Consider the following 25,707-nt stretch of genomic DNA (forward strand, 5'->3'; position numbering starts at 1 on the left):
AGGGAGGAAATTATTTAAGAGCCGTTCAAAGTCTCATTTTCCTTCATGGCAGAGCAGTGTGTGCCATTGTGGTAGTTCAGTCTAGGCCTTCCTTGGTGACTAGTTTGTAACCAAGGAAGTGCCCAGATTTACCCGGTATTCCCTACAATTTTTACGTAAGACAGGGTGTAAGAAGAAAGGAGGAGAGGCCTTCTCCCTCTTTCCTTCCAACGGCTTTGAAGTGCGGGTTTCCCTGCTGTTGAGTCTGTTGTGTTGGGGAGTGAGGCCTGGTGAGGCCTCGCCAACCTTGGGAGACGGAGGTTGTTGGCAGTTGTTCCAGCGTGACTTTCTGTTGCCCCAAGGAGGGTAGTAAGATTTTTTTTTTTTTTTGCTAATTCTTTTAGTTACTAGATCTTGGGCTATTGATCGTGTATATTTTATTTTGTGTTCCTTTTTCCCTTTCCCCTTCCCTTTCCCTTTTCCTTTTGAAATTATACATATATTTTCAATTGTATATAAATGCAATATAAGTGTAAATATAATTACATGTATTGCTTAGCTGCCTCTCTCTCGTTTTGGTTCTCTTGTGGTTTTTTTTTCCCTCTTCTCCCTTGCTTTGGGGGGGAGAGGGGAAGTTCTTGTGGTGAGGTTTTGCAGAGTTGGCAGGGAACCAGCTTCAAACCATATCAGCTATGTTTCTTGCCCTTAACCAGAGCTGCCAGTCTGGGCTAAAGGTTGTTTGCAGGGAGTGGTTAAACTGAAAGACCTTTTTTCATTTCCTTGCTTAGTCTCTTCCTGCAAAATACCAAGGTTATGTTACTCCTTTTTAGGCTTCTCATGGAACAGTTAGTTGATCCTGAGTTTCTTACTGCCTTTTAGTCTTCAGTCCTCACTGTCTCAAACAGATTGGCACACAGGGAGTTTGCTTCCCTGCATAATTTGTATGAAGTGAACATTGTGATCTGCAGCCTAGCTGCTGTGTGCCAGGCCCTGAAATGACAACAGTTCCTGTCCAAGAAGCTGACAAGAATAAAAGACTTCTGCAACACTGCAGTGTGAATTTACTCTGATTTGCGTAATTACTAGGATGCTTTAATTTGAGTGGTTCAAAAACCTATCAAAACAGCATTCATAGGATCAGACACCTGTGATGTTCTACTGCCTTTCTATTCTATGTATGCTCCATCTGACATTTCTTTTTGTTCTTTTTCCCGTTCATGCAGTCACCTAATGCTGGAGACAAGGATGACCAAACATTGACGGTAGGCAGCAGTTATTATGCAACTGAGCATTTGTTTCTCTGGAGGGGGGTGAGGCAAACCTTACCTTGGTTTGGCACACATCAACATTTTTCTAAATTACTGGGATTTCTTTCCCTTCCTGTGCTGCTATAGAATTTAAATAATTTATTTCCAAAGATAAAGCATTGAAGTAATTTTTTTGTTCAGTTTCTATAATTTCTCATTTTGTATGTGTATGACACCACAGATTAATCCATGTGCCATGTATTATTGCAAAATATTATTTTCTTCAGTGTTGTTTTCTTCCCCTCTAATTGGATTTCAGGATCTTACTAGTCAGCAGTCTGTTGGCTCTCACTATCCTTTTTATTGGAACAAGCAGCCAGCCAGTCATGAAGCAGTCTTACTCTACGGCATATATCAACGGCATCGATTATTGTACTAGACAATTGCATGGGGAAAAGAACCTCAGAGTATATTTTACATTTCTTTAGAAGGAGAGAAAAGATACTTCTACATTAGATCCATTGCTGTAGATGTCTATACTGCCTTACCACACTCACAATCTGTTTTCGCAGTGAGTGCTTAATGGATTGAACCAAAGAAAGGAGCATATTTCACTCTGACTGCGTACTATTAAAAAAAAGTACTCTCTGCCTTTTTTCTCCATAATTCTTATCATATCCATATTTGCAATGTACTGAGGCAATAAAAATTATAACTTACTTCAGGGATTCAAACACAATGTTCTACAAAGAAACAAGTTATGCATTCTTCCTTATGCAAGTGTGAGGTTTTTATTTTCTTAATACTTTATGAGTTTTTACAAAGAAGGATTCTTTTTTCCTGAGTCCTGGGAGCTAATAACTAATCTGGTGATCCACCATGTCCAGAGAAATTGTCTATACCTATGGCAATGTTTGATACATTCTGTAGATTAATATAGATTAGTATAATCTGCTACAAGTGATAGTTGAAAATGTTTCACTGTGCAGTGTCATGTGAGATTAATTCATACTGTTTCAGACCTCTTTCGACACAAACAACAGAAAATGCCTAAATTCTTTCCCCTACTTTTCAACCTAGACCAAGCCACGTCTCCAGCGGGGAGGAAGCTCTGCGTCTCTCCACAACAGTTTAATGAGGAACAGTATCTTCCAGCTCATGATTCACACACTTGACCCACTTGCTGAAGGTATGCTTAGTTTTGGGAGGTTTTTTTGCTTTTCTGATGCAAAAGTAAATGTTTTCTTTTTCCCTTCTATCCATGGAACTGTTTTTTGCATTTCTCTTGCTTTCATGAGTTCTTTCTGAATGTGTCTGAATTTCCTGAGAGAGTTCTGCGCTCTTATGATGTGATATACATACTCCCACCAAGACTTTCAACTTAGGAAACTTGTTTGTTGCAGGGATAACTGAAACTGATTATTTGGTTGATGCATATTATAACTACTGTTTCTTTCAGCTTCTGGCTTCAGCAGCAATATAAAAGTTACAAAAACTCTATTTCCTTTTACTTTTGTGAAGTTTTTGTTTTGTTTTGTTTTCTTTCCTAGTTTTGATTTTAGTAAGTCAGAAAAAAAATGTCAAAATGTTGAATAATTTGTCATGTGGACTACTGAAAAGAATGAGACTCTGCTGGATTGACTTCAGGTGGTTTAACACTGACAAGAGAAAAAATGCAACAAACATCCCTGTGTGTTACATGTATGTTAACAGGTTGGTTGCTTTATCCAAGAGTGATGTAATTTATTTTTTTATTTGAGAAATTAACAGGAAGACCACGATTGCTTTGATGTGAGAAGCTGGCAGGAAAACCATGATAGTTTTGCATTTGTGCGGTGATTTGACTCTCCGCTTCTGGTAGAAGATCCAAAAAAATTGAAGGCCAGGTGTTTATTTGATGTCTGTGTGTCTGTAGGACTTTTCTTCCTGCTGTAATAAATGTCTTGAGAAATAGCACTTGTGAGGGAATTGGGAAGGACTAAAGAGACGCAAAATATTACTGACAGACCTTTCAAACTTCAGTGACCAAAAACTATATATAGCACTTCACAGAAACATTCATGGCAGATTGAAGACCACAATAAGGCTAGAATTGTTGACTTGAGCTCAATTTGAATCTAACAGAGATGGAGAAATAATATCATCTCTCAGGTATTTTTCTACTGCTCAAGCTATTTCACTTGTTTCCCAGATGTATCTCGTTCAGCATTAAGACCTCTTCTACTTTTCCCTGTAGCAAGCTTGCACCATGTAGTGTGATCCAGAGGCTTCCCCCTTCACTACAGTGCAGGACAAAAAGGGTTTGAAATCAGAAATTCATCCTGGGGATCAGCACTTATGAAAATTAAGTATTAATTATAAGTAAGTTTATAAGCTAACTCGATCCTGCTCTTCATTTTGCCAGTAAAATGCTTGAGATCAATATGGATTAAGAGAGATGTTTGCAATGCATACACTGTATTTAAATTACTCCAGTAGCATTTTCTTCAAGGTTTCTTTGTTCATAATACTTCACCATTTGTTTATGGCTTTTTTCCTTTCCAAACTTTTATATGTGTCCTGGAATTAATGTTCTTAAAAAAATGGAATATAAATATCTTGTGGCCTTTGAATAAGTGCAAGGCCATAGACATCTGTTCATCTGTACATTTCATTAAAACTGGCATACTGAGTGAAAATTTACAAAGGGAAAAAAATCTACCTACATTTACAGAAAATATTTTTTAAAATGAAAAACTTTCATGAAGAAATGGCCAAGAAAACACTGGAAAATAGCCTAGGTATGTTCAGACATTTAAGTTGATGTTAATATCAAAGGTGCCAGTATTTCAAGCTTTTGCTGACTTCACAAAATTCAAATTATAGTTCATGGGAGTGTGTAAGTGCAATTCCATAAAGTTTCTTTGCACATGGAACTCTGATTTTAGCTTTTTATAAATAGGCCGAGATGTGTAGGAAAAATGTAAAAAAAAAAATACACCCATGTTTCTCTCACACATTGTGGTTATTAACCTTTTCTGAGGCTCTTTTTACCTCATTTGTATACTTGGCTTTCAAGATGTTTTATGCTGTAGGCAGTTTGGGCAGACATGAGGAATACTGGATATCTCCACTGAACACTCACAGTGTTTCCCGAGATTTTGAGCTTTTAAGTGTCCATAGTCACTATTCAGTATTCAGCTAGTTCTGAAAACCTCTATAAAAATAAAGGTATTTTAGTTTGATGTAACTACTGTGGCTGGCCAAGGTAGGTAATACTAACTAATAAATTTGGATGGCATTGTACTTGAATCTTGCATTTAATTAAAAAAAATGTGTGATAATGGATATAGGTACCTGCTTTGTAAAATATTCATTATTTATTTGGCTCTATATTTACCTACCAAACTCTCACCATGTTTTTGTACTTTAATCTGCCTTTGTATAATGACATTGAACAACTGAATTGGTGTATCATTTTTATTTTAAGAGAGTTTTATCATGCTAGCTAAGTAAGTTTTTTAAGTTAATAGCATTTGTTACAAATTAAGAGATAGTATTTATTAAAAGTGTCTGAGAAGTGTAGTCCTTTGCTCTATAAAACTGTCATTTGAGGGGATGTAGAAATGTAAAGGATCCCCTGGTGCCTTCTCTGACCTGTGCAGCTTTGTCCACTTCACATGCCCTTTCATACTCCAAAAGAAAACCTTCAACAGTCTTGAGTTTTGTGTGGGACCATGGCACATGGCGCCATGGACCTGGCACATGACCTGTGAGGTTAAAGGATTTCTTCCGAATCATTTGGTGTGAGTATGGATCAGACTTGGAATAGCAAAAAGAAGTTCTGAGCATTTTTCAGTCCTATTTTAGTCAGCTTAGATTTCCTCAGTATTTCTGCCAGATGATGTCTTAGATCAGTAGGTCAAAAACATTGCATCATTTGCTGTATTTGTTGGATTTGCAGAAAAAGAACAGTTTATGAGAACATTACAAAGTGCCATTCTCAAAGGAAGAAAGTTTGAAAGATGACACATACACAGCAACTCTGGCACCGCCTGCTCTTGGGCATACTCCTTCTGTCCTCCTCCCCCTCTCATTTCCTTTTTCCACATTTCACTAGCATATACTTCCTCATACTGCGTCTCAATCACCTGCACTCACTTTCTTTCAGCCTCTTTCCATAAGATGGCTTCTTCAGAGTTTGCTCTCTTTCTGGACTGTTGGGTCCATTAGTCCTATTACTTCCTGATAGATGCCAACAGTCCTACAGCTGTCATAGCCAAGTGAACTGGGTTTTCAGTCTCTGGAAAAGCATTCATAAAGTCTGGGAGCTCTGTGCTTGACTCTTCATAGCTTCCAGATCAAATGTTGCCTTTAGAAGTTAAATTTCCAGTTGTTGCACTTTGCTGGGAGATCCAGCTTTTCTTTCTATTTAAGTCAGTAATAAAGTTCACTGTTACATTCTCTTGAATAATTGCAAGGGAAATGGGGACATAAAAGACAGAGTGCTCTGTCATTTGGAGTTCTGTGGGCTTTGCAAGGCTGACAGAGAAGTCCCATCTGTGTTCTCTTGATAGCATAAGCAATACAGAATGTATAAACAGGCTGTGAGACTATTAAAGGTCAGCTTGACCTACACACTGTTATTATTGCATTAGCATTCAATGTATTTATAGAAAACCAGCTCATCAAACTTACTTCTGAATAATTCATTTGTGAAGTCAGAACCAACCTCTACTGGAATTGAAAGCATCTTAAAAATGCATTTGATTGTAGGTAAGATAATATGAAATGAGAGAGTAAGATTTACCTTCCACAAAATGTGGATAAACAGAGCAATCCCAATATACAATTATACATTCATGAACCTGTCCTTCCTTTTCCCTTCCCACACAAGTGTTGTTTTGCATGGCTTGTGCCTGTCTTGTGAAAGCCAGCTTGTAAATGCTTCAGAATCAGTGGGCTTGCAAGATGTTCAGCCCACCTCTGACAGATGAGTAATATCTGAGATCAGTTGGAGCTGCTGGATATTTGGCACTTTGTATTCAGGCAGGTGTGCAGTAATGCTGTGGATTTAACAGTCTAGACAAGGAAGGCTTCTCTCCTTCAAAATCTTGGTCTCAGCATAAAGCTTCTAAGAAGATAAGAGTTCAGCCACTCTAACAGGCGCATGTGTAGGGTATTTGTTAACGGGACACGAACTTTACATTACAATTGAAAGCTCATAGTTCATTAAGAATATAAATATCTGTATGACATTAGGTTTTTGTTTGCTTTTATCTTATTACAGAAATAATGACCCTGATACAGATCATTTCCTGAGGATTAAGATTAATGACTGCCTGTGCATCAGGCTATCATCAACTCCCAGCCAGTCACTAATCCCCAGGAAATCCTATGCTGTATTTGCCTCTGCTTAAGCACTGGTCTGGCAATCCAGCTGAGTAGTCAGCTGGTCTGTTCATAACAACATTGCCCATATGAATAAGTTTGGCATCATCCAACCTGCTGTGTTGGTCAGGCCCAAATCCAAAATCCAGGTAACTTGAACATAAATCATGGCAATCATTGATCATTTCTGGCTGTTTTCTTCTGAGTCCTGTACCTCAGATACCTTTGTTCTGATTTTGAAAGGGACATTCTTGGATTATTAAAGTGTAGAATTTGCAAAGACCTCTTTACATTTTTTGATAGAAGAAGGCTGTTATGCAGTGAGAGCAGCGCAAGGAAAAGCATGGGAAGTATTTTGCATGAAAGTGTCTGCCATGCACAGTAATCCTACTTTCTCCCTACAAGCTGTAGGTTATTTTGAAGGGTGATTCCTTCAGGATTGTGGAGGGAGCATTTTCTCTCTGGAGACTTCTATAGGTACTCTGTTGAAAAGGGAGGATACCAGTGGTAAAGTGAGGACTCAGAGCACCAGTGCAACCAGAGGCTACCTTACTTTTCTTGCTCGGTTTTATCAGGGTACAGGAAGAATGACATTTTTTCATTATGGCACCCCGTTTCTGCCTGCTGATAAGGTGCCACAGGCCAACCAAACATCTCCCACAAGTGAGAATTTAGCTAGCTGCTGACTTTCTTACTCCTGTGTGACAAGGCTATAACTCATGCAAATGCCATTCTCTGTGTGAAAATGAGTGTGATATAAATCTCTGTCATGGCTCAGTCCCCAGTCAGAAGTAGGTATCTTTGGCAATTTTCTCCTATTCCCATTTTGGGTCTTATTTCCAAAGTGGAAAATAGGATGTACTTCTGCAGATAAGGTATTGTGTATCTTATATTCTGCACTTTTTTTTTAAAATGTAAATATGGTGCATGTTATTTGTGAGAAAAGTAACTTTCTGTTACATAAAGCTGAGCATACCATTCTGTCACTTTCTTCACTGAATGCAGAAAAATATAGTACTGTCACTGTTCTGACAAAAAAATGAAACCTGCATTCATGCTTCTCAGGAAAATAAAGACAAACATGATCATTAAAGTTTCTGACATAGTAGTGAATTATTTAGAATTTAGAATTACTTGCTAGATCTTTTTGTGTTCCTAGATACCCATCTTAAGATGATATTAAGAATTTCCCAACTTTTTGATTCACCTAAACTGTTTTGCTTCTTTTGCTGATGCTCCTAGGGTTCTTTTCTTATATGTCATGAAAAATGTCAGCTTGCCCCAAAGACAGCTGGCAGAGGCTGCATAACCTTTGCCTGTCTGATCACTCAGCAGGCTCCCAGCTTTGGTCTCATTTTGCAAAAACCTTGTTCTTCCAGTGGCCTTGATGAACTGCATCATCATGTCTGTGCTCACTGACATTGGAAACCTTGTTTGACTGATACTGTTTATTTTTTATATCCTCAGAGAAGTAAGGCCAGGCAGCTCAGTTTACACCAACTCAGGGGTAATGCTCGGCTCCTGCATTGCCAAAGTAACCTGAGCACTTCCACTTTCCTCAGCTAAAGAGTGTGGATCTTAAATGTATTTTCCAGCCTTAACAATTCTTTGATTCTGTGATGCTGCAGGGCTTGAGTGCATTTCCTAGCACCATGACAGAGAAGAAAGAAAGAATTCTCTCTTCACAGCTTTTTAAGCACAACAGTATTTTATCTAACATGAGGAAATATACAAATCTAGGCCAAATTGGTAAAAATAATTATGTTATTAACTATCTCTGCTCCAAATCCTTCATCATTCTTGAGCATCCTCTGGGCATAGCTGTGGGCTTGCAAAGAAGCTCAGCATTCTTTTTCTTGCACTCTTGTTCTTACACAGCTTGTAACAGTTCCTCTTCAGGCCCACCAAGGAAAAACAGCCCTCTGAGCACAGTGCTTGGAGCATTTTGGTTTTCCTCTCTGCTGAAGACTGAAAAGTTATCAAGGGACTTCTGCCAGAGAAGATGGGGGCTCCCTGCTAGGCTCACATAACAAATGAGTAGCTGTTATTTATAATGTCTTCCCATTAACTCCATCCCATTATTTCAATCTGATATGAAAATGGGAAACCAATAAAAAGGACAATTAGGCTTACCTTCAATGTGGAGTGTCATGTCTTAGGCAGATACTCATACTCTATTTATGCAGCTAGCTTTCACAGAATTGGTGGGGTGGGTTTTTTTCATGTAGGTTGGAAGGGACTTCTTGAGTTACAGAATTCAGCTAGTCCAATCCCCTGCTCAAGCAGGATCATCAACTCAAGCAGGTTGCCCAGGCCAGTTTCCAGTCATGTTTTGAAAATCTCCACAAATGGAGACTCCACAGTCTTTCTGGGAGACCCATTTCAATGTTTGTCCATCATCCCAGTAAAAGCTGTTTTCTTGTGTCCAGATGGAATTCTCTGGCTTTTAGTTTGCATCTATTGACTCTTCCCCTGGCACTTCTGAGGAAAGTCTTGTTCCCTTTACTTCTTTCTCTTTCATCAGGTGGGTAAGGTCTCCCTGAGCCTTCTCTCCTCGAGGCTGAACCGTCCTAGCTCTCTCAGTCTCTCCTCTTGTGAGATATGCTCCAGTCCCTTAACGATCTTTGTGGCCCAGTGCTGGACTTGTTCTGGCATGTCTACAGCTGTCCTGAATTGCTGAGCCCAGGACTAGTCCCAGCACCCAGATACGTCTCATGACTACTGGTGGAAGGAAAGTATCACCTCCCTTGACCTGTTGGCAGTGCTTTCCCTAGTGGACCCAAGGGTGCTGTTAGTTGCCTTTGCTTCAAGGGCACTTTTCTAGCTCAGCTTTCAGTAGTGTGAATCTGTGCACAGTCATTAGCAAGAAGAAAGCTTTTTCCTGTGGAAGATTTCAAACGGCTAAATGGGATAGGTGAAGCAATGAGGCGCATCACTCTCCAGCAAGGTCTTCTTTCACCTTTCTGTACACTTCAGCTACAGTAGAGACCACCAAAATTGTGTTCCTAATTTAGATGCCTGAGATTGTCTGATAAATGTAGATGAGATGAATATTTTTAAAAATATCTCCAGTATCAAACTGAATTCAGAAACTGTAAGTAAAACACCCTGCACTGCCAGAGTAAGTAACAGCATAGATAGGGTAGAAACCTTTGGTTATGTGCATCTAAGGGCAGGTCTACTTAAATAGCCAGAGACAGTTTTTTAGATAGCCCAGTTAAAATCTGTCAGAAAGGTAAGAGAGGGAGAGAGAAATTATGTATCTGTTTCCCCCAGTATACTTTTGTAGGAGTAGCTAACGAAGAAGAAAATACTAAAGCAATAATATTGTGGTCCTGAGCTATCCAGAGCTAAGATTAGTGCGTGTGTGAAAGGAATCACAAGGTCAAGCTGGAAAGCCACTTGAAGCATGGTTGTTCTCTGTGACTGGAAGCAGTCACGTGAGTGTGTGTGGTATGTGTGAAGATTAGAAACACTTGGCCTGGCTAGAGAGCTCAGACTCAAGAGTCAGTCGAGAGTCTGTATATAGTTGTGGAGCAATAGTTACAGCAGAGTTCTATCTGGACTAAAGTCTGTCCCGCTTGAGTTCATTCACTGCAAATGGTGCAGAGTGAAGATCCTTTTTCGGCAAATGGTGACCCATGTGCCACATATCTTAAGACTTCAAAGCCGAAAGTGGATAGCAATTGTATTTAAAAACTTCCAGATAACACACAGAAGGTATAAATGTCACTGTAACAGCTGTGCAACCTGAGCTGTCTACCAAAACATATGATTTTGACATAGAGAAAATGATGTGTTAGCCTAATGAAGAGAATTTTATTATGAAGTTTTGGTTCAGCTGATTTTTCTGTACATCAGTCATCATCATCATCATCATGGCCAGTCTTTGCGAACGAAGATTTGGGAAAGGTCATTACCCTTTGAGCCTGCGCAGTGGATTTTTTAGGTGAGACACAGTGTGCGCTGAACTGAGCCCACCCTTTAATCCTGAGGTTCATCTGCCGGGGCCGAGCGAGCTGGGACAGTGGCAGCGAGGTCCTCAGGACGTAGGTTTGTTTAGAGTGACCTTCTCTTAGATGGGTGGCCTTACAGGGCTGACGAGCTCCATCTGCCTGGGGAAGTCCCCTGACCGGGAATCGAACCCGGGCTGTGGCGGTGAGAGTGCTGCATCCTAACCACTAGACCACCAGGGGGCCCCACGCCAATCATAAATGTATACTGACAGCCAAAGAAGTAGATTTTGAAGTCTATATTATTTTACTGAGTGGTTTAGCATACATACAGGAACTATTTCATTCTTGTCATATTTGAGGGACGTTGATCTTGCTTGTTGTGTTAGTTTTTGCAACAATTTACTTCTGCATGCCCTGTTTTGTTGTTTTAACTAGAACCTACGCAAGCTGCTCACTGCAGGCAAAACTCTTGTCTCTCTTCTCCATGATATTTTTCAGTGATGCCCTGTTCTTCAGACAGCATATTCTTCTTGAGTTTCCCTACCACGTACGGAAGGAAGATATGAATATTTAAACAAAAACTTGATCCCAGAGCAGGGTACAGCTGTCCTGACTATGTATTTACAAGCTTAATGGCTTTAGCTTCGATTTAAGTTTCTTCCTTACTCAGAATCTTCTTGTTAAAAATATGAACAATAAAGAACACGAATAATTTATAAACATGTAAATCAGGGAATAGTAGTTGCTGTGAGGGGCTTTCCATTGAAGCTGGAAGTGGGAGATTTCCTTCTATACAGTTTGCACATGACAGATAACTTCATTCTCCACAGATTGGTTGGATTTTACGACTGGATAGTGAGAGAAATGCATGCTGTTTCCTTTATTCTCCTCGGTCATGCTGAAAAACTGAACAACTGGAATTTACTTAGTTGGAGTTGTAGGTGTCTGGTACCCTACAGTCCCTAGCCCAACAGACACTCAGGAAAATCCTGATTCCATCAGAAGCAGTGGTAAAGCTCCCAGTGTCATCAGTGTGATGAGGTTTTCACTTCTACACCTTGGAATTCCTATTCTTTGAATATTTGAAAATTCTTTGAGGATAAATACCATCTTCAAAGGCAGCAGGAATTGTGTTTGATCCAGGCAGTTTGATGGCAGATGGCACAAAGGTAACTTATGAGTGAAAACTCTCAGGAATAAGCACTTTCATGTTTTTCTAAAATTTAAGAAAAATAAAATCTCCTAAAAATACCAAAATCTGTATCTGACACATACTAATAATGTAACTTAGTTTCTGCTCCATTGCATATGTTTGTAAATTACATGCCATTGATCGTCTCCTTAAAAATATTTGCTTTTCAACCCCTATCAACTAAAACCTTAACAAATTTCCTTTTGTTACCACAATTGAAAACAGTGGGTCATTTTAAAAGTTGCACTAAGAGCAAAATAACAGGCAGATCTAGCTTTCAGGTTTTGCGACTAACCTGAGCTGCCCAGAACTCTACTGATATGATTGTATAAAATTTTAATTATATTTCTATTCACACTCCAATTTGATAAAATTGCAATAAACCAATTATATAAAAGCAGAAAACTCTAATAAGATTATTATCAGGAAAAAAGTACGTACAATAAAAAACAGGGTAAGAAAAGTGAGGAGACAGAACAGGAACAGCAGGCTTGCAATTAAAAGACAAGATGAAAGGTGGCCATGTGTGTTTTTAGAGCTCAGATGCACAAAATAGTAAATAATTTAGTTACTTCTAATGTATTGCCTACTAGCCAAGTAACTGAGGGACTTCATTTACTTTTTTTTTTTAAGGAGTGTTAGTAAAGCAGTACTGGTAGTAGTATAATCAAAAAAAGATGTAATTCTGAAATGCAATGCAATATTTTACAGTATTACTCAGATGCAAAAGAGGTCCTTTTGTATTTTTCACAGCAACAGTTCAGTGGCAAAGCTTCCATTTTTGAAGAACTGGCAGTTGGAAGGTCTACAAGTAAAAATATGGGCTACAATATTTGATTAACTGGAGGTAGTAAGAGAAAAGGTATTTTGCTTTTTAAAAGAACATTTGTTTTTGCTCCTCTGCTTTCTGCGGTGATATTACATACAAACTCCCACAGCAGTTCCAGTCCATCCCAGATGGAATTTAAGTGCTCAGTAAGAAAGTTAAGCGGTTCATGAAGCCTATAAAAGGTGGGAGTCAGAATAAGATGAAACTTGCTCAAAGAAAATTATTTCAAATAATTCTTGCTTTTTAAAATTCACAATTCCTGATAGTTTTCAGAGGATGGTATTTTTGTATGTTTTGCTTCAAATAGTGGATGGCATTATCTTTCATTAAAGATCTGCAAGGGGCTAGGACTCTTATTTTATACCAGTAATGTTCATCTTCACTAGGTTTTTCACAAGTTTATAGCACTGAGAGATCTTTGTTCCTAATCTAACATCATTGATGAAACTGAATCAAGCTTTGATTCAAATTTACTTTGGATAGCCACTACAACTTATTTAGCAAATCTTTTAAAGTATTCTCCTTTTTCTGTTTATGGATGAGACTCTGATCATCTAACTGAATTTTCTCAAGACCATGACCACTAATTCCTTTGGCCTATTTCCTTGGTCATCTTTTTATAAAAATACAAATGAAAAGAGGACATCCTGATAAGCATGATGCCAACAGTAAGTGCAAATTAGAGGTCATATCAGAAAAATGTAAAGGAGAAGAGTGGGTTATCAAAGTAATGTCTTTGATTGTCAGGAACTTGTTGATTTGCAGAATTATGTGTGCAACTTCTCACAGAAAAATTCTCTTCAGTCTCAAATATTCAGTTAGGCTTTATAAGTTTACAATCTTTTCATAATTATTTACTTGAAGTCCTTGGCTGCATGCATATTCTCAATTTCATTATGAATTGAGCCCTTACTTTCTCATTTCACTTCTCTCTTATGTCTTAGATATTCAGCCTTTCGGCAGTTTGAATTTATGGGTATGAAAACTCAGGAAAAAATGTATGGTCTCCATCTACTTGTTCCAGAATGCCTAAAAATTTCTTTTAAGCCAAGCTCCCAGTGATGCTGACATCTTCACGACTGTGGAAGTCAAACATGAGGACTGTCTAGTAAATGCAATGGTGGAATTGTACTAAAAATTCAGGGATTGTCACCAGTAGTTTTGTTTTGAATAAAAGTTATATCAACTTTGAAGCTGTTTAATTGTGACATGAATTCTCATAGAAATATATTTTTTATGTAAAGTGAAAGTCTTACGCATGTCACAGAAATCCACAATGCGTTTCTTTTCTTTGAGAGTCTGACTTCATATTTTTCATGAAGGGATACATAACCTTAGCAATGCAAGTTGCTATCTCTAAAATAGCTGTATGGCTTGTGACTAGTTTGAGAAACTCTGAGACAGGCTCATTTCTGACATAGCTATGGACAACTGCAGTCTGTATCAGAGATCTCAGTCGCAGGAGAGCAAAGAGAAATATTGGCTCTGCTTTCCTTCTGTGGCAGGCTATACAGTTAAAAGATAGAAATGAGTATTTCATCACAGACTGTATGTACATTACTTAGTGAGTAAACACTGAAAATAAACTGAGTTAATAGCCGTATTATTTAATAAAACTGTGGAATAGCATAGGTTGGAAGAGACTTTTAAAGGTTATCTAATCCAACCGCCTGGCAATGAGCTTCAACCACCTCTCTCTCTGGGCAAACTGTCCCAGTGTTTCCTCATTCTCCATACAAAAAATGTCTTTTTTGTGTCTTGTCTGAATCTACCCTCTTCCTACCACAACAAGTCCTACTAAAAAGTTTGTTGCCATCTTTTATATAGTTCCCCTCTAGGTATTGACAGGCCGCTCCACAGTCTCTTCAGAGTCTTTTCTTCTACAGGTTGAACAAACCCAATGTTCTAAGCCTGTCTTCGTAGGAGAGGTGTTCCAGGCCTCTGACCATTTTTGTGGCCTTCCTCTGGACTTGTCCAATAGATCCATGCTCTTCTTGGGGACACCAGAGCTGGTGCAGTACTCCAGGCGGGGTCTCACCACAGCAGGAGTAGAATCACCTGCTTTGACCTTCTGGCCACTCTGCTTTTAATGCAGTCCAGAATACGAGTGACTTTCTGGACTGCAAGTGCACATTGCTGGGTCGTGTCCAGCTTCTCATTCACCAGCACTCTCAAGTCCTCCTCAGCAGGGCTGTTCTCAATCTGCTCATCTCTCAGCCTGTACTGATATTGGTGGCTGCCCCAACGCAGGTGCAGCACCTTGCACTTTGTCCTATTAAACCTCGTGAGATTCCGATAGGCCCACTTCTTGAGCTCGTCCACATCCGTCTGGATGGCATCCTGTCCTTCAGGTGTGTCAACAACACCACTCAGCTTGGTGTCATTTACAAAACTTGCTCACGGTGCACTTGATCCATTCATCTATGTCATTAAAGAAGATATTAAATAATTAAATAACACTGGTCCCAAAACAGACCCCTGAGGGTCACCACTTGTCATGATGTCCATCAGGACTCTGAGCAGTTGACCGCTACCCTCTGGATGTGACTATCCAACCAGTTCCTTATTCACCCATCAAATTCATCTCTCTCCAATTTAGAGAGGAGCTTTAAGGGACCTTGCAGAAGTCCAGATAAATGACATCTGTAGCCCTTCCCTTGTCCACTGTTGTAATCATTCCACTGTAGGAGGCCACTGGATTGATCAGGCAGGACTTTCTCTTGTTGAAGGTGTGCTGGCTGTCTTGAATGTAATTTGAAATCACAAATAATGTAGCCCCATTGACTAGCAACATTATTCTTTCTGTTTGCTTTGATGTGGTGTGACACCTACAAACACAGCAAAGAACAGTAGGTAATAAGTCAAATGTTGTTGTAATCCTTCAGGAATGTTCGATAGGATTACCAGGAACCGTCTGTTCTCTTATAGTGTAAAAATATGCAGAAGGGAACAAATTATTAAATGACTCTCTAACTATTGAGGATCAGCTGTTAAGCTGCATCTCTGCATCCTCTTTGTTTCATGCAACCAGTAGGGATGCAGATACTGGCTGTCATCCAGTCTGTCTGCTATGACCTCACCATGGGAGTTGCATAGCACATTCACAAAAATGGAATTGTTGTTGAATTTGAGGATATTTTTTCAAGTACCCTTTATCACAATATTTTAGATTTTCAATTCCATTTAAAATAAGTTTATTTTAAAAGCTGTTAAATTTTTCCAAGACAGTATTTTTAAAAAAATACTCCATTTTGAGTTTACTTAAATTCATATTGAACAGAATATGTCTTATTATAACAGCAAAACTCTGAACCAGACACCGAAGAGCAGATTTAGTCCAAATCTTACAGCAGAAGCCAGTGCAATATATTGGAGGCAGACTATAGAGAGGCAGACCTGTCATGCTGCTGAGCAGCACTGGCCCAAGTAATCTTGAAACCCACAAAAGTAATTCAGGTGAATATGTACAGCTGATATTTTCTGGGGTCATTGTTGTGCATTGCAGTCAGTGGGCTGATGATTGTATAAAATGTTCCACTCTGAGTATAGGACCATAACCTTTGGATAATGTAATCTCACCAGCAGGATTAGAGTTTTCCAGGAAATAATTTTGCTAACTGCAGGAATTAACCTAGTTTAATCCTTGGTGTGTTGAATTGCTGAAGTGCCCAGTACATGATTATCATCAGCAACATGCACTGTCATTCGTCACCTTGTTTCTCTTCTTTTTTTGGTCTCTATAAGGTCAGATTCACCTTTTTTTCTTTCCTGTTTGTCTTTCATCTCACTTCAGATGTAAGCAAATAATCTAAACATGAGAGCCAATATGTGGTGGTTTGGTTTGGTTTGGTTTTTTTACATTTGGAATCCACCACTTTTGTTGGTTTTCTCTGAAACCTCTTTTGCTTCATCCATTAGGTCAGAAGCCTCATGTCTGCTGTTCTGTTAATTTGGAAGTTTGTTCCTATGCTGCAACCTTCTTCTCTATTTATGCAGCTCCTCTCTGCCAGTGTTGTCTTCCCCATGTACCTCCATTTCCTTTTTTAGACTCCTTTTAGCATCTCTTTTCCAGTCCTGTGCTCAATCTCCAGTGGAAGCCTCAGCCCAGGTTCTAGCAAAGTGAACCCCAGGCACATCAAGGCAGAGATAAGTGAGAACAAGTATAAGCAAAGGTGCTAGCTAATTAAACAGGACAAGTGGTTCCAAATGCTGTATGCAGGGTAGTCAGTATTGAAGTTACTGGGGGCTCTTTCCGGGTAAGGAATTTAAATCTTTAGGACTAAGATCAAGATGGTAGAACAACAGCATCTTGTATGTACTAGCACCTACAAAGATTATGTTGCAACCCTAAAAACATTTTTACAAAACAGCACATGCAGTATATGCAATCTATATTATTATAAAACAATATATCAGATTCTGTCTTTAAATTACATCTTTCTTTACTTTGAGAGAGACTTAATGTCCCTATTCTATGGGACACACTTATGCACATACACTGCATTGTACAGCAAGAATATGTGAATAATTGTAACTGCTTTTGACAAACTATGAAAAATCATTACAATCCAATCATAGTCATTAAAAAATCAGCAATTAGAATATCCTATATTTTTTAGTTACATGGCGTATGGTGTCCTCTGTCTCTGCAAATGATTTAAGAAATGTTAATTTGGCATGTTCCAGTTTTTTGTTTAAAAAAGGGATCTTTCAAAAGGTTTGCATATGATCACAGTATTTTTCAGTAAAAAACTAATAGCCAGGCCTCTACTGAAATCCACCTCTGTGAAAAATTGTTGAAAGATCATGAGGTGCATCAGCTAAAATCAGAATAATTGGATATCATCTTTATGTTTAATTCCTTAAGCTGTTTCATAAATATGAAGAGATAATATTTCCAAAGGAAAGAGCACTACCGAACTGTTAGGCATACATTTTTTAATGGTAATATTCTGTCAAAGGTTGGATGTTCAGATGCTCAGTTGTAAAATTTTAGGTAAAAACGATGAGTGAAATCATCCACAAATTCCTCAGCCAGATCATTTACAAATTCCTCCTTGGGCTTAATTTTTCATTGGCCTGTTTTGTAGACTTACATTATTTATTGTTGTTATACATATATTCACATATATGCTAAATTATAAGAAAAAAGCACTTAAAGAAAAGAAATGTAAAACAACATCTGCAGTAAAAAGGTGATTTCATGCAAGATTATATCACACACAAAAAAATAATAGTAGCCATAAAGATCTGGAGATCTCTGCATTCCATTCTTTTCTCTGCCCTGCTAGAATATAGTAATGCAATATGTACAGATCAATTTAATGATATAATAAATGTAGGTTTGATATCACCTGATGAAGTAAGTACTTTTTTTCTGATTACACAAGTGATAAGAGAGTGGTTAAAGTAAGTAACCCCTCTAAAGCAAGCCAACATCAGCACTGGTAACAAAACAATGTTTGTAGGACAACATTATGAACAGTTTCTTAAGTTATGTGTTTTGAGACTGTTTTTTTAATTTTTATTAGAAGTAGTTGAATGTCTGACTTGGGGAATGACAAAAAAGCTTAGTTTGCAAAATTACTGATGATTAGGTATTATCAAAGTTTATTATGTTTTCCCAAATGCAGAGGCGCCAAATCAGCAATAACTGTGAAAAGGCTGCGTTTTAGATGTAAGTGGTTCTCCTACATCTCACTAACAAGTTTAACATTTACCTAAAGTCAGTGACTTGTGAAATTTCTGGGAGGAAAGGCACTGCTATTTTTGTAACCTGTGTTTTGTTGTCCTGCAGAATGTTTTGCATAATCACTCCGAGTTTATGAAGCACATGCAAAAACATGTACATTTCTTGAATGTCTGCTGTTCCTTATCTTTGTGTCTTTTACTGTGATATTGTAGAGCTTGGATCATATGGAAACCTAAAATATTATGACACAATGACTGAAGAAGGTAAGAAATATTTTAGAATTGTTTGTATCAGCTTTTTTTGAAGCCCCTTGAGCTTCTGTTATGTATTAATTTTTCCTTTGTTTTTCTTAGTCCTATTTTCAGTTTCTCCATTTTTGAATAACTCCTTTTTGCATGTCTTCATTGACGACACAATCCATTATTACTCTTTTTTAAGGTTTTTATTTTCAGTTTTTCAGTTCTGCTATTTCAGATAAGGAAATACAATAGAATGCTTTTAGTGAAGAACATACATGCAGAACCATACTCTCAAATTATGTGGTACTGAATAATATAGATTGTAGATGCTTATTTGATGCCATGGTTTACAATACATTCAAGAAGATTGATTAATTTACGGGTGTTTAAATAAATCACTTGGAGAACAATTGCTAAGTGACTTCAGTTTACTGTATTATTCAAAAGTAATGAACAAACTTTAAAAACTAAGCATGCTTATTCCTGGAGTATGCTTAATTGCAATGCAAAAAATATGTGATTTTAAATCCTGATTCTAGCAATACAAGAAGGAAGTAATTAGGGCCTGAATCAGGGCTCAATGAAGTCTTGGGAGATTTTTCTGCTGACTCAAAAGCATTGCAGTTTTGTTATACTAATTCAGGAAAGCAGTTAAATGTGCACTAAATTTCCAACACATGCTTTTAGTCCTAGTGCAGTCAGCATTACTATAGTTTGGAATTATCCCTGAACTGAGACCTGATTGTCTGTAGGATCAAGGCCTCTTGTCCAGCTCTCTGATTATAATGCCAGACACATGTTTTCATTATGCTAAGTTTATAGTAATTAGCAGCATGTTTGCAGATGGGGATAAGTTTTAGCCCTGTAGAGAAGTTTAGCCACCTATTCCTACTTATTTTTAATATTGGGAATTTGAGGCAAATAGTTTAATTCTCTGTTTTTGAATACACTGTTAATAGATTAATCTTGAAGATTTTAAGAGAACCTTCATTACATGACTTAATCATTTCTTGTGTTGGAGTCGGAAGAGTGGGAAGTAATAACTTCTATTTCCCATCTTCTGTATCTGTTGTTGATACACCAATATAACCATACTATTCTGGGGCTGTCTGTGGAAGACAATTCCTTTTACCTTTGTGCCTGTTGTTGGAAGATGCTGTTTTCTCCTGAGGCAGGCCTGAGCTCATAGAGCAGTCTTGCCTCGCTGCCCTCCATTTTCCAGATTAAGTATCTAGTACATAGGGGTGGCACCAGTATAAGAAAAGATATCTGAGAGAAGATTTAACCAGGCAAACAGTGATGTCTATGTTGTTTAAATATACTTCTGGAGAACCTGAAATGAGCCATTATCCTGGGCCACTCAGATACGGCTACCAGAGTTAAAGCTTTTGCAGTATGTTTCATCTCAGTCTTCCCTTACAATCACGATGCAAAGGTAATTTCTCTTTGTAACCTTAAACCTGGATATTTTAAGATTTCTAATTTTTATGGTGAAGTATTAAATCTACTATTTCAAAAGTAGTCTTCTGAAATTCATAAATATCTATTGACAATTACATGTATTTATTTGTGAGGAAACACCTACCAAATTATGATACATACATATATATCTATTATTACTGTACCTATGCAGAAGTAATGCTGTTAATATTCAATATCATCTCAGAAAGCACTTCTCATGAATAAATAATTCAGGACCATACTGTAGCAACAGCAAAAATCAGGAAGCAAAAACAAATAGGAAGCTCTTTGTCTTTAGAAATACTAACACAAGAGTCTGTGATAGTTTACCTTCTCAAGAGCAACTATTTTCATCATTTTCACTTGTCTTTCATAGATTAAGTAGTGAATAGTGTATCCTAGAAGTTGTATTTCGATCAAAGTGTGCTACATTTTGTACTTTGTGTTTTGATTTTCAGAAGTATAATCGCTATTACTCTGCATCACGCTTATTTGCATTACCCCTTTTCTTCTTTCTCTTCCTTTTTGGACTGAGGTTTTTACGTATTTTGTACAGCAACTTAGTCACAGGAACACATAAATCCAGTTACAAACCCACTGGTTGTTTTTTTTCTAATAAAGTACATCCTAAAGTCCAGGTCCTCAAGCCCTGAGTGGAGATAGAGAGTAATCTTTCTGTCCTCCAGTAGAGAAACACAGGCTCATTTATTCTTGCTGCTATATCACAACAATCAGGGACAAAAATTAATGATTAGGCTGCAACATGCAATTAGATAACAGCCTAATGGCCAAGAGTAAATTTCTGAAGACTATTTTCTCATCAAATCAAAGACTTTTCTGACCCAGGGAATTTGCAGTCTGCAGTTTAGGCTGTAGTTAAAGGATTGGCTTTTTAATATATCCTTTATCAGAAGGAGAATCTCTGTCAACTGATGCCAGCTGGAGTTACTCATGCAAATCAAGGCATATCTACATTACACAATATTGATTTGTTTGTATATATTCAAATAAAATTAATTGAGTTTTAATTTACTTTCTTTACTTATCACCTGGCCTTGATCTCCTCTTCCTTCCACTCCATTCTTTGCAAACCAAAATGAGCTGCAAAATCTGTTGGAGTTCAGCAAACCTAGATTAACTAAGAATTTTCTATAGCAATCTTTTCTACTTTAGGTCCATGGGATCCAGCATTTTCATGCACCTAAACTCTCACAGTAACAGCTACTATGAGAATTAGGTAGTCAAACCCATAGTACATAGGATTATTAAAGAAGACTGAAAATAAATTATTCTAGAGTTGTAAACTACAAAGTTCCTGTGGATTATTTTAGTTACCCCAGCTAAAGATAAGGAAAAAGACATGAGAGAAGATCTGTGCCTAAGATTGACCTTAGTGGCTTTCTGAAAATTTGAATTACTTAGAAATATCCTCAACTGGTCATTTCTCCTGGTGGCTCTGTGCTTCCCCTTCAGTCAACAAGTTTTGATTTGGTTTAAAGGAGGAAAATGGCCAAAAAAGGGAAGGAGAAAGCATAGCTCTGCTGTCTTTTTATATCTTGCTGTCTTCATGCAGGCTAGTACTATTACTTTCCTTAGTTTAATGTTTTTGATGGTCGATAATGTCTTTAAATCATTTCCTCTCACTTTTGTAACCTACACTGAGTGAAACAAATAGAAGGTAAGATATAAAGCAATGTAAACTGAACGATGCATGTACTGGGAAATAAAAATAAACCAAAATACATCTTCCATTTCAAATGTTGATGTTAATTTCCATGACAGTGACTTACAACTGTGCAACAGTGTCTTGAATGAAGTGGTGTAACTTACAATTGCTAAAAGTCAATGTAAGAAATTCTTCCTAAAGATGGTGAGAGGTCTTTGTAAATGTGAAAAAAATGGAGGACATATTCAATTAAGCTAATCTAAACCAGTGTGAATCTCTGTGGAGGCATTTTCTTTTCAGTTCAATAATGGCTAACCTAAACAGTTTCAAACAATCTCAAACAAAATACTAGAATATCCTTATAGAATTCTGCATCATATTAATTAACTTTTAAAATTCAACCTTTAATTGAAAGGTTCTACAGCATCTTGGAGTAGTTGGATAGCTCCACAGACATTGGATGACATGGATGGCTCCACAGACATTTCTTAGAAAATGTCTCAGTTGCATCATCTTCATTGTTTGCAAAAAATGCATTTGTGTATTTGGGGCATCACAAGCCGAATTCTCAAACATATGAAGCTGACTTGGAGTCTAAAAGCACAATCCTTTAGCAAACTGACATTACAACAGGCACCTGTTAGTATTTACACACATTCTTATGGATAAGCACTTTTTAAATGCCCCCAGTATTTCAAAAGAAGTGAGGAGCAGCCGTGACTCTTAGCATTTTGACTTCAAATATTTGGAAATAATGATGTGCATTTTTTCTGGTTTTTCTTTCTCTTATCTGATATCCCAAACAATTCCCTTTCTTTCTTCCTTTTCTTTTTCTTTCTTCCTTCCTTTCTTTCTCTTTCTTTGCTTCTTCCCTTCCTTCCTTCCTTCCCTCCTTCCCTTCCTTCCCTCTCTCCCTTCCTTCCTTCTCTTTTTCTCTCTTTAACCCTTTGTTTCTTCTTCACCTTCTAACTAAAACATCTGCCTCTGACCCTGTGTGCTGAAATAACGAGATGCCTTGCTATTTATGATTGTGCTTAGATATTCTTCTGCAAGTGTTTTACTCTAGGTGCCAAAGAAGATTAATATTTGCAAAACATTGTGAATGGCTAATTTATTTTTTTTTGGAGCACGATGTGTTTGTGAAAAGATAAGGACTGCAGAAAGGAAGTACTGCTTGTTAAATATTTGTGGTATTTTTATTACTTTCCAAGTGGTTTGCTGTTGAGAAATTAATTCCACTTCCCAGTGAATAATTCCTGGCTGCTAGTCCCTGGGTATATGCTTCTTCACACATACAAGTATGGGTATAGGGGTTTGAAACTTCCATTTGTGGGGAGGGATTTCTTTCATGACTAATGATTTATTCTTGTGTATCTTTCATTAGCTTGGAAACTAGTGACTGTTATCTGCATAACTGAATTCATTCATGACTTCTTACTTCTCCTTTCCAGTGTTAGTCTATTATATGATTCTACTGAAATATCTTTTGGTCCTCAGTCTGCGCTGGTTTTGCTGCAGGGACACCAACAGTTTTCAGGGCATTTTTGTACATGGAGATGAAGAATTAAAAGAGCCACAGACCCTGTGTTGTAATAGTGTTCTTAATTAGAAGCATACTGTATGATAGCCACCAGTCAAACTTTTGAAAAATATTTTAAAATATTAAAAGTACAATAGCAATGGGGATAACAATAAATGAAGGCAGATACATCATTTTTATACAAAATATAGGCTGTCATAAAGGTGTCCAAAGAGTCCTTACACAGAAAGATCAACCAATGCAGAGAAAGGATTCACTTCACTTAATATTTGACATCTTTGACATTGCTAAGTTTGAACATGTCATTTGGACTCAGTGGTCAATAGTTACAGAAGCTGGGACCTCTGTTATGATAGGATGTGTTGTCCTGGAGACAATGTAGAGGATGAGCTGCATGGTTAACCTCATGGAAGACAAAAAAACCCCTGGCAGGTTTAGAAGAAAGTTTACTTTTGAGAATCTGATATGAAAATCATGTATTGTGAAGGTTTGTTCTTCCTCTTCTGAAGTACCTGTAGAAATCACATAGAGGAGTACAAAGTGACAAATTTGACCACCGTCGCTATGATGCAATATATGGGTTAATCTGAAATTTTGTGTTACTATCCTACTAATTGAGAAGTGAAACTTTGTGTTTGTTTATATCTTTATTCATCTTTATTCATCTTCTATTTGGACTGAATTCTTACACCAACATGTTTATAGGTGGAACTTTACTCACTTCTTCCAAAGAAAAATCATAGCTTTTGTTTTCAATTTCTTGTTCTACTTGTTACTGAATTCTAAGAAAAAAAAGACTAAATTTTTATTTCCACTTAAAAGAAAAAAAAAACCTATAGATGGGAACATGAGATAGTGTTTAATAGCATATTTGCTGTTTGAGGAGGAACTGAAATGGATTGTCAGCACTGATCTCTGGAGTCTACGCTATGGCAAAAAAACTTTGCTTCTCCAAATGGCTGCATTTTAATAATAACAATGCTTTCTTTTAGGAAAGTTCAAGGAAAGGGCCTCAATTCTGCATAAGATTGCCAAAAAGAAGTGCCAGGTGGAAGACAGTGAAAGGCAGAATGGAGCTGCTAATCATGGTGAGTGCAGCAGTACAAATTTATCACCTGTTCCTGAGAGCTGCTTTCACTGCTTTATTTTGTTTGAAAATCCTTAGTCATTAATTTCTCCTTCTACATCATTTATGCTATTCTAGTAGAAATATTCTGATTCTCTGTCCCATTTATGGATGGGACAGGAGTTGAGTACAAGAAAAGAAAGTCAGTCAAGGCATATAGAAAGCCTCCTGGTAGGTTGAAAACAAAAAGCAATGCTGATTTTGGAAATGTGTTGAAGTGACAGAAATAGACAGGCAAAACTTACTTGCAGTTTATATATGGAAGTTTAATCAATTTACTGAGCTGCTCTAGGAGAATATGTGTTTTATGTAGTACCAGCCTTCTGGTCACAAAAAGAATCAACCTTCATATTTAAGATTTGATTTAAGATACTGCTGGCTGGGAGTCATTTAGGCCCATCTTTGCTAATGGTGCAGAATTGGCTTAATGTGGTTTTCCATTAAGGTAAGAATTTGTATTTTAGTTCAGAAGTTCCTTGGCTAAAAGCAAATCTGTACTATGTCACATTTTCTCTACCTCAGCACAATCTCAGCCTTAGAAAACCACATACAAATGTGTCCAATAGAATCTGAATTATTTTATTACTTGACACTTTTTCTGACTTTGTGTGTTATGTTTACATACTATTTGCTTCCAAAATCAGGCAGTTGAATGGTACAGTCTGTTAATAAACCATAATGCTGACTGTGAGGTTAAGAGACAACACACATATACTGAAATAATTACAGATAGTCTGGCACTTCGCTGTGGCTGTAATCTCAGATTTTTAATTTAGAAGAATCTCAGGATAGCAGTAATGTAACTAGACAGCTTTTATGCACAAGAGCATACCATAAGGCATGTTGAACTTGAGTTAGAGATTTCATATTGCTATTCTGCTTTACTTTATATTGTCCAAGGGATTTTTGGCCATTGACATTTTTATGTAGTACCTACTTAAAGAGGTAATTATTGCTTAGAGAATTCCAAGATAGTCAAAGTAAGAATAAATTTGAATAAATTTGGCATCAGAAATCAAAGGCCCAACTTTATCCCTTTAATTCCAGTAGAAGTTTAGCACAAGGACTACAGGATTCTGCTTTAAAGATCATCCATTGTTATTGGATGTTATTATAGCATCTGTTTACTTTTTTCCCACATTTTTGTATGAGAGACAGCATGATTACAGCTTGGAAGTAACTTTACTAATTGCAGGGGTTAGTGTGTTACAGAAGTTATATCATTGAACGTATCCCCTCACCTGTAAATGCAACGTGTTGCATTCTAGAATGTCTGCGGTGAGTGCTATATGTCAGTTTTTACCTCAAGTATTAGGCTCAGTTAGTTTATGAATAAACAAAGAGCACTGAATATTGCAATGCATTTAAATATTTCTAGGGCACGAGTGAGTGCCAATAAAATAGTTTCTT

At 37.4% G+C, this 25,707-nt stretch overlaps 1 protein-coding gene across 3 annotated transcripts in view; it reads left to right on the forward strand.

The window, feature by feature from the left end:
• The window catches only part of SLC24A2 (solute carrier family 24 member 2), a 114,727-nt gene that overhangs the window by 58,598 nt on the left and 30,422 nt on the right, over nt 1-25,707 (forward strand). For 2 of the 3 annotated variants that reach the window (XM_051801423.1, XM_051801425.1), the window contains exons 3-6: nt 1,203-1,241; nt 2,307-2,415; nt 18,478-18,528; nt 24,164-24,259. In XM_051801423.1, coding sequence (XP_051657383.1) covers nt 1,203-1,241; nt 2,307-2,415; nt 18,478-18,528; nt 24,164-24,259 — 295 coding nt within the window. The remainder of the gene's footprint in view (nt 1-1,202; nt 1,242-2,306; nt 2,416-18,477; nt 18,529-24,163; nt 24,260-25,707) is intronic. The other variant, XM_051801426.1, reaches the window with a different exon arrangement.

This window comes from Manacus candei, unplaced genomic scaffold (assembly GCF_025592945.1).
Source record: "Manacus candei isolate 608988 ecotype Guabito, Panama unplaced genomic scaffold, ASM2559294v1 h1tg000051l, whole genome shotgun sequence".
Taxonomy (NCBI): Eukaryota; Metazoa; Chordata; class Aves; order Passeriformes; family Pipridae; genus Manacus; species Manacus candei.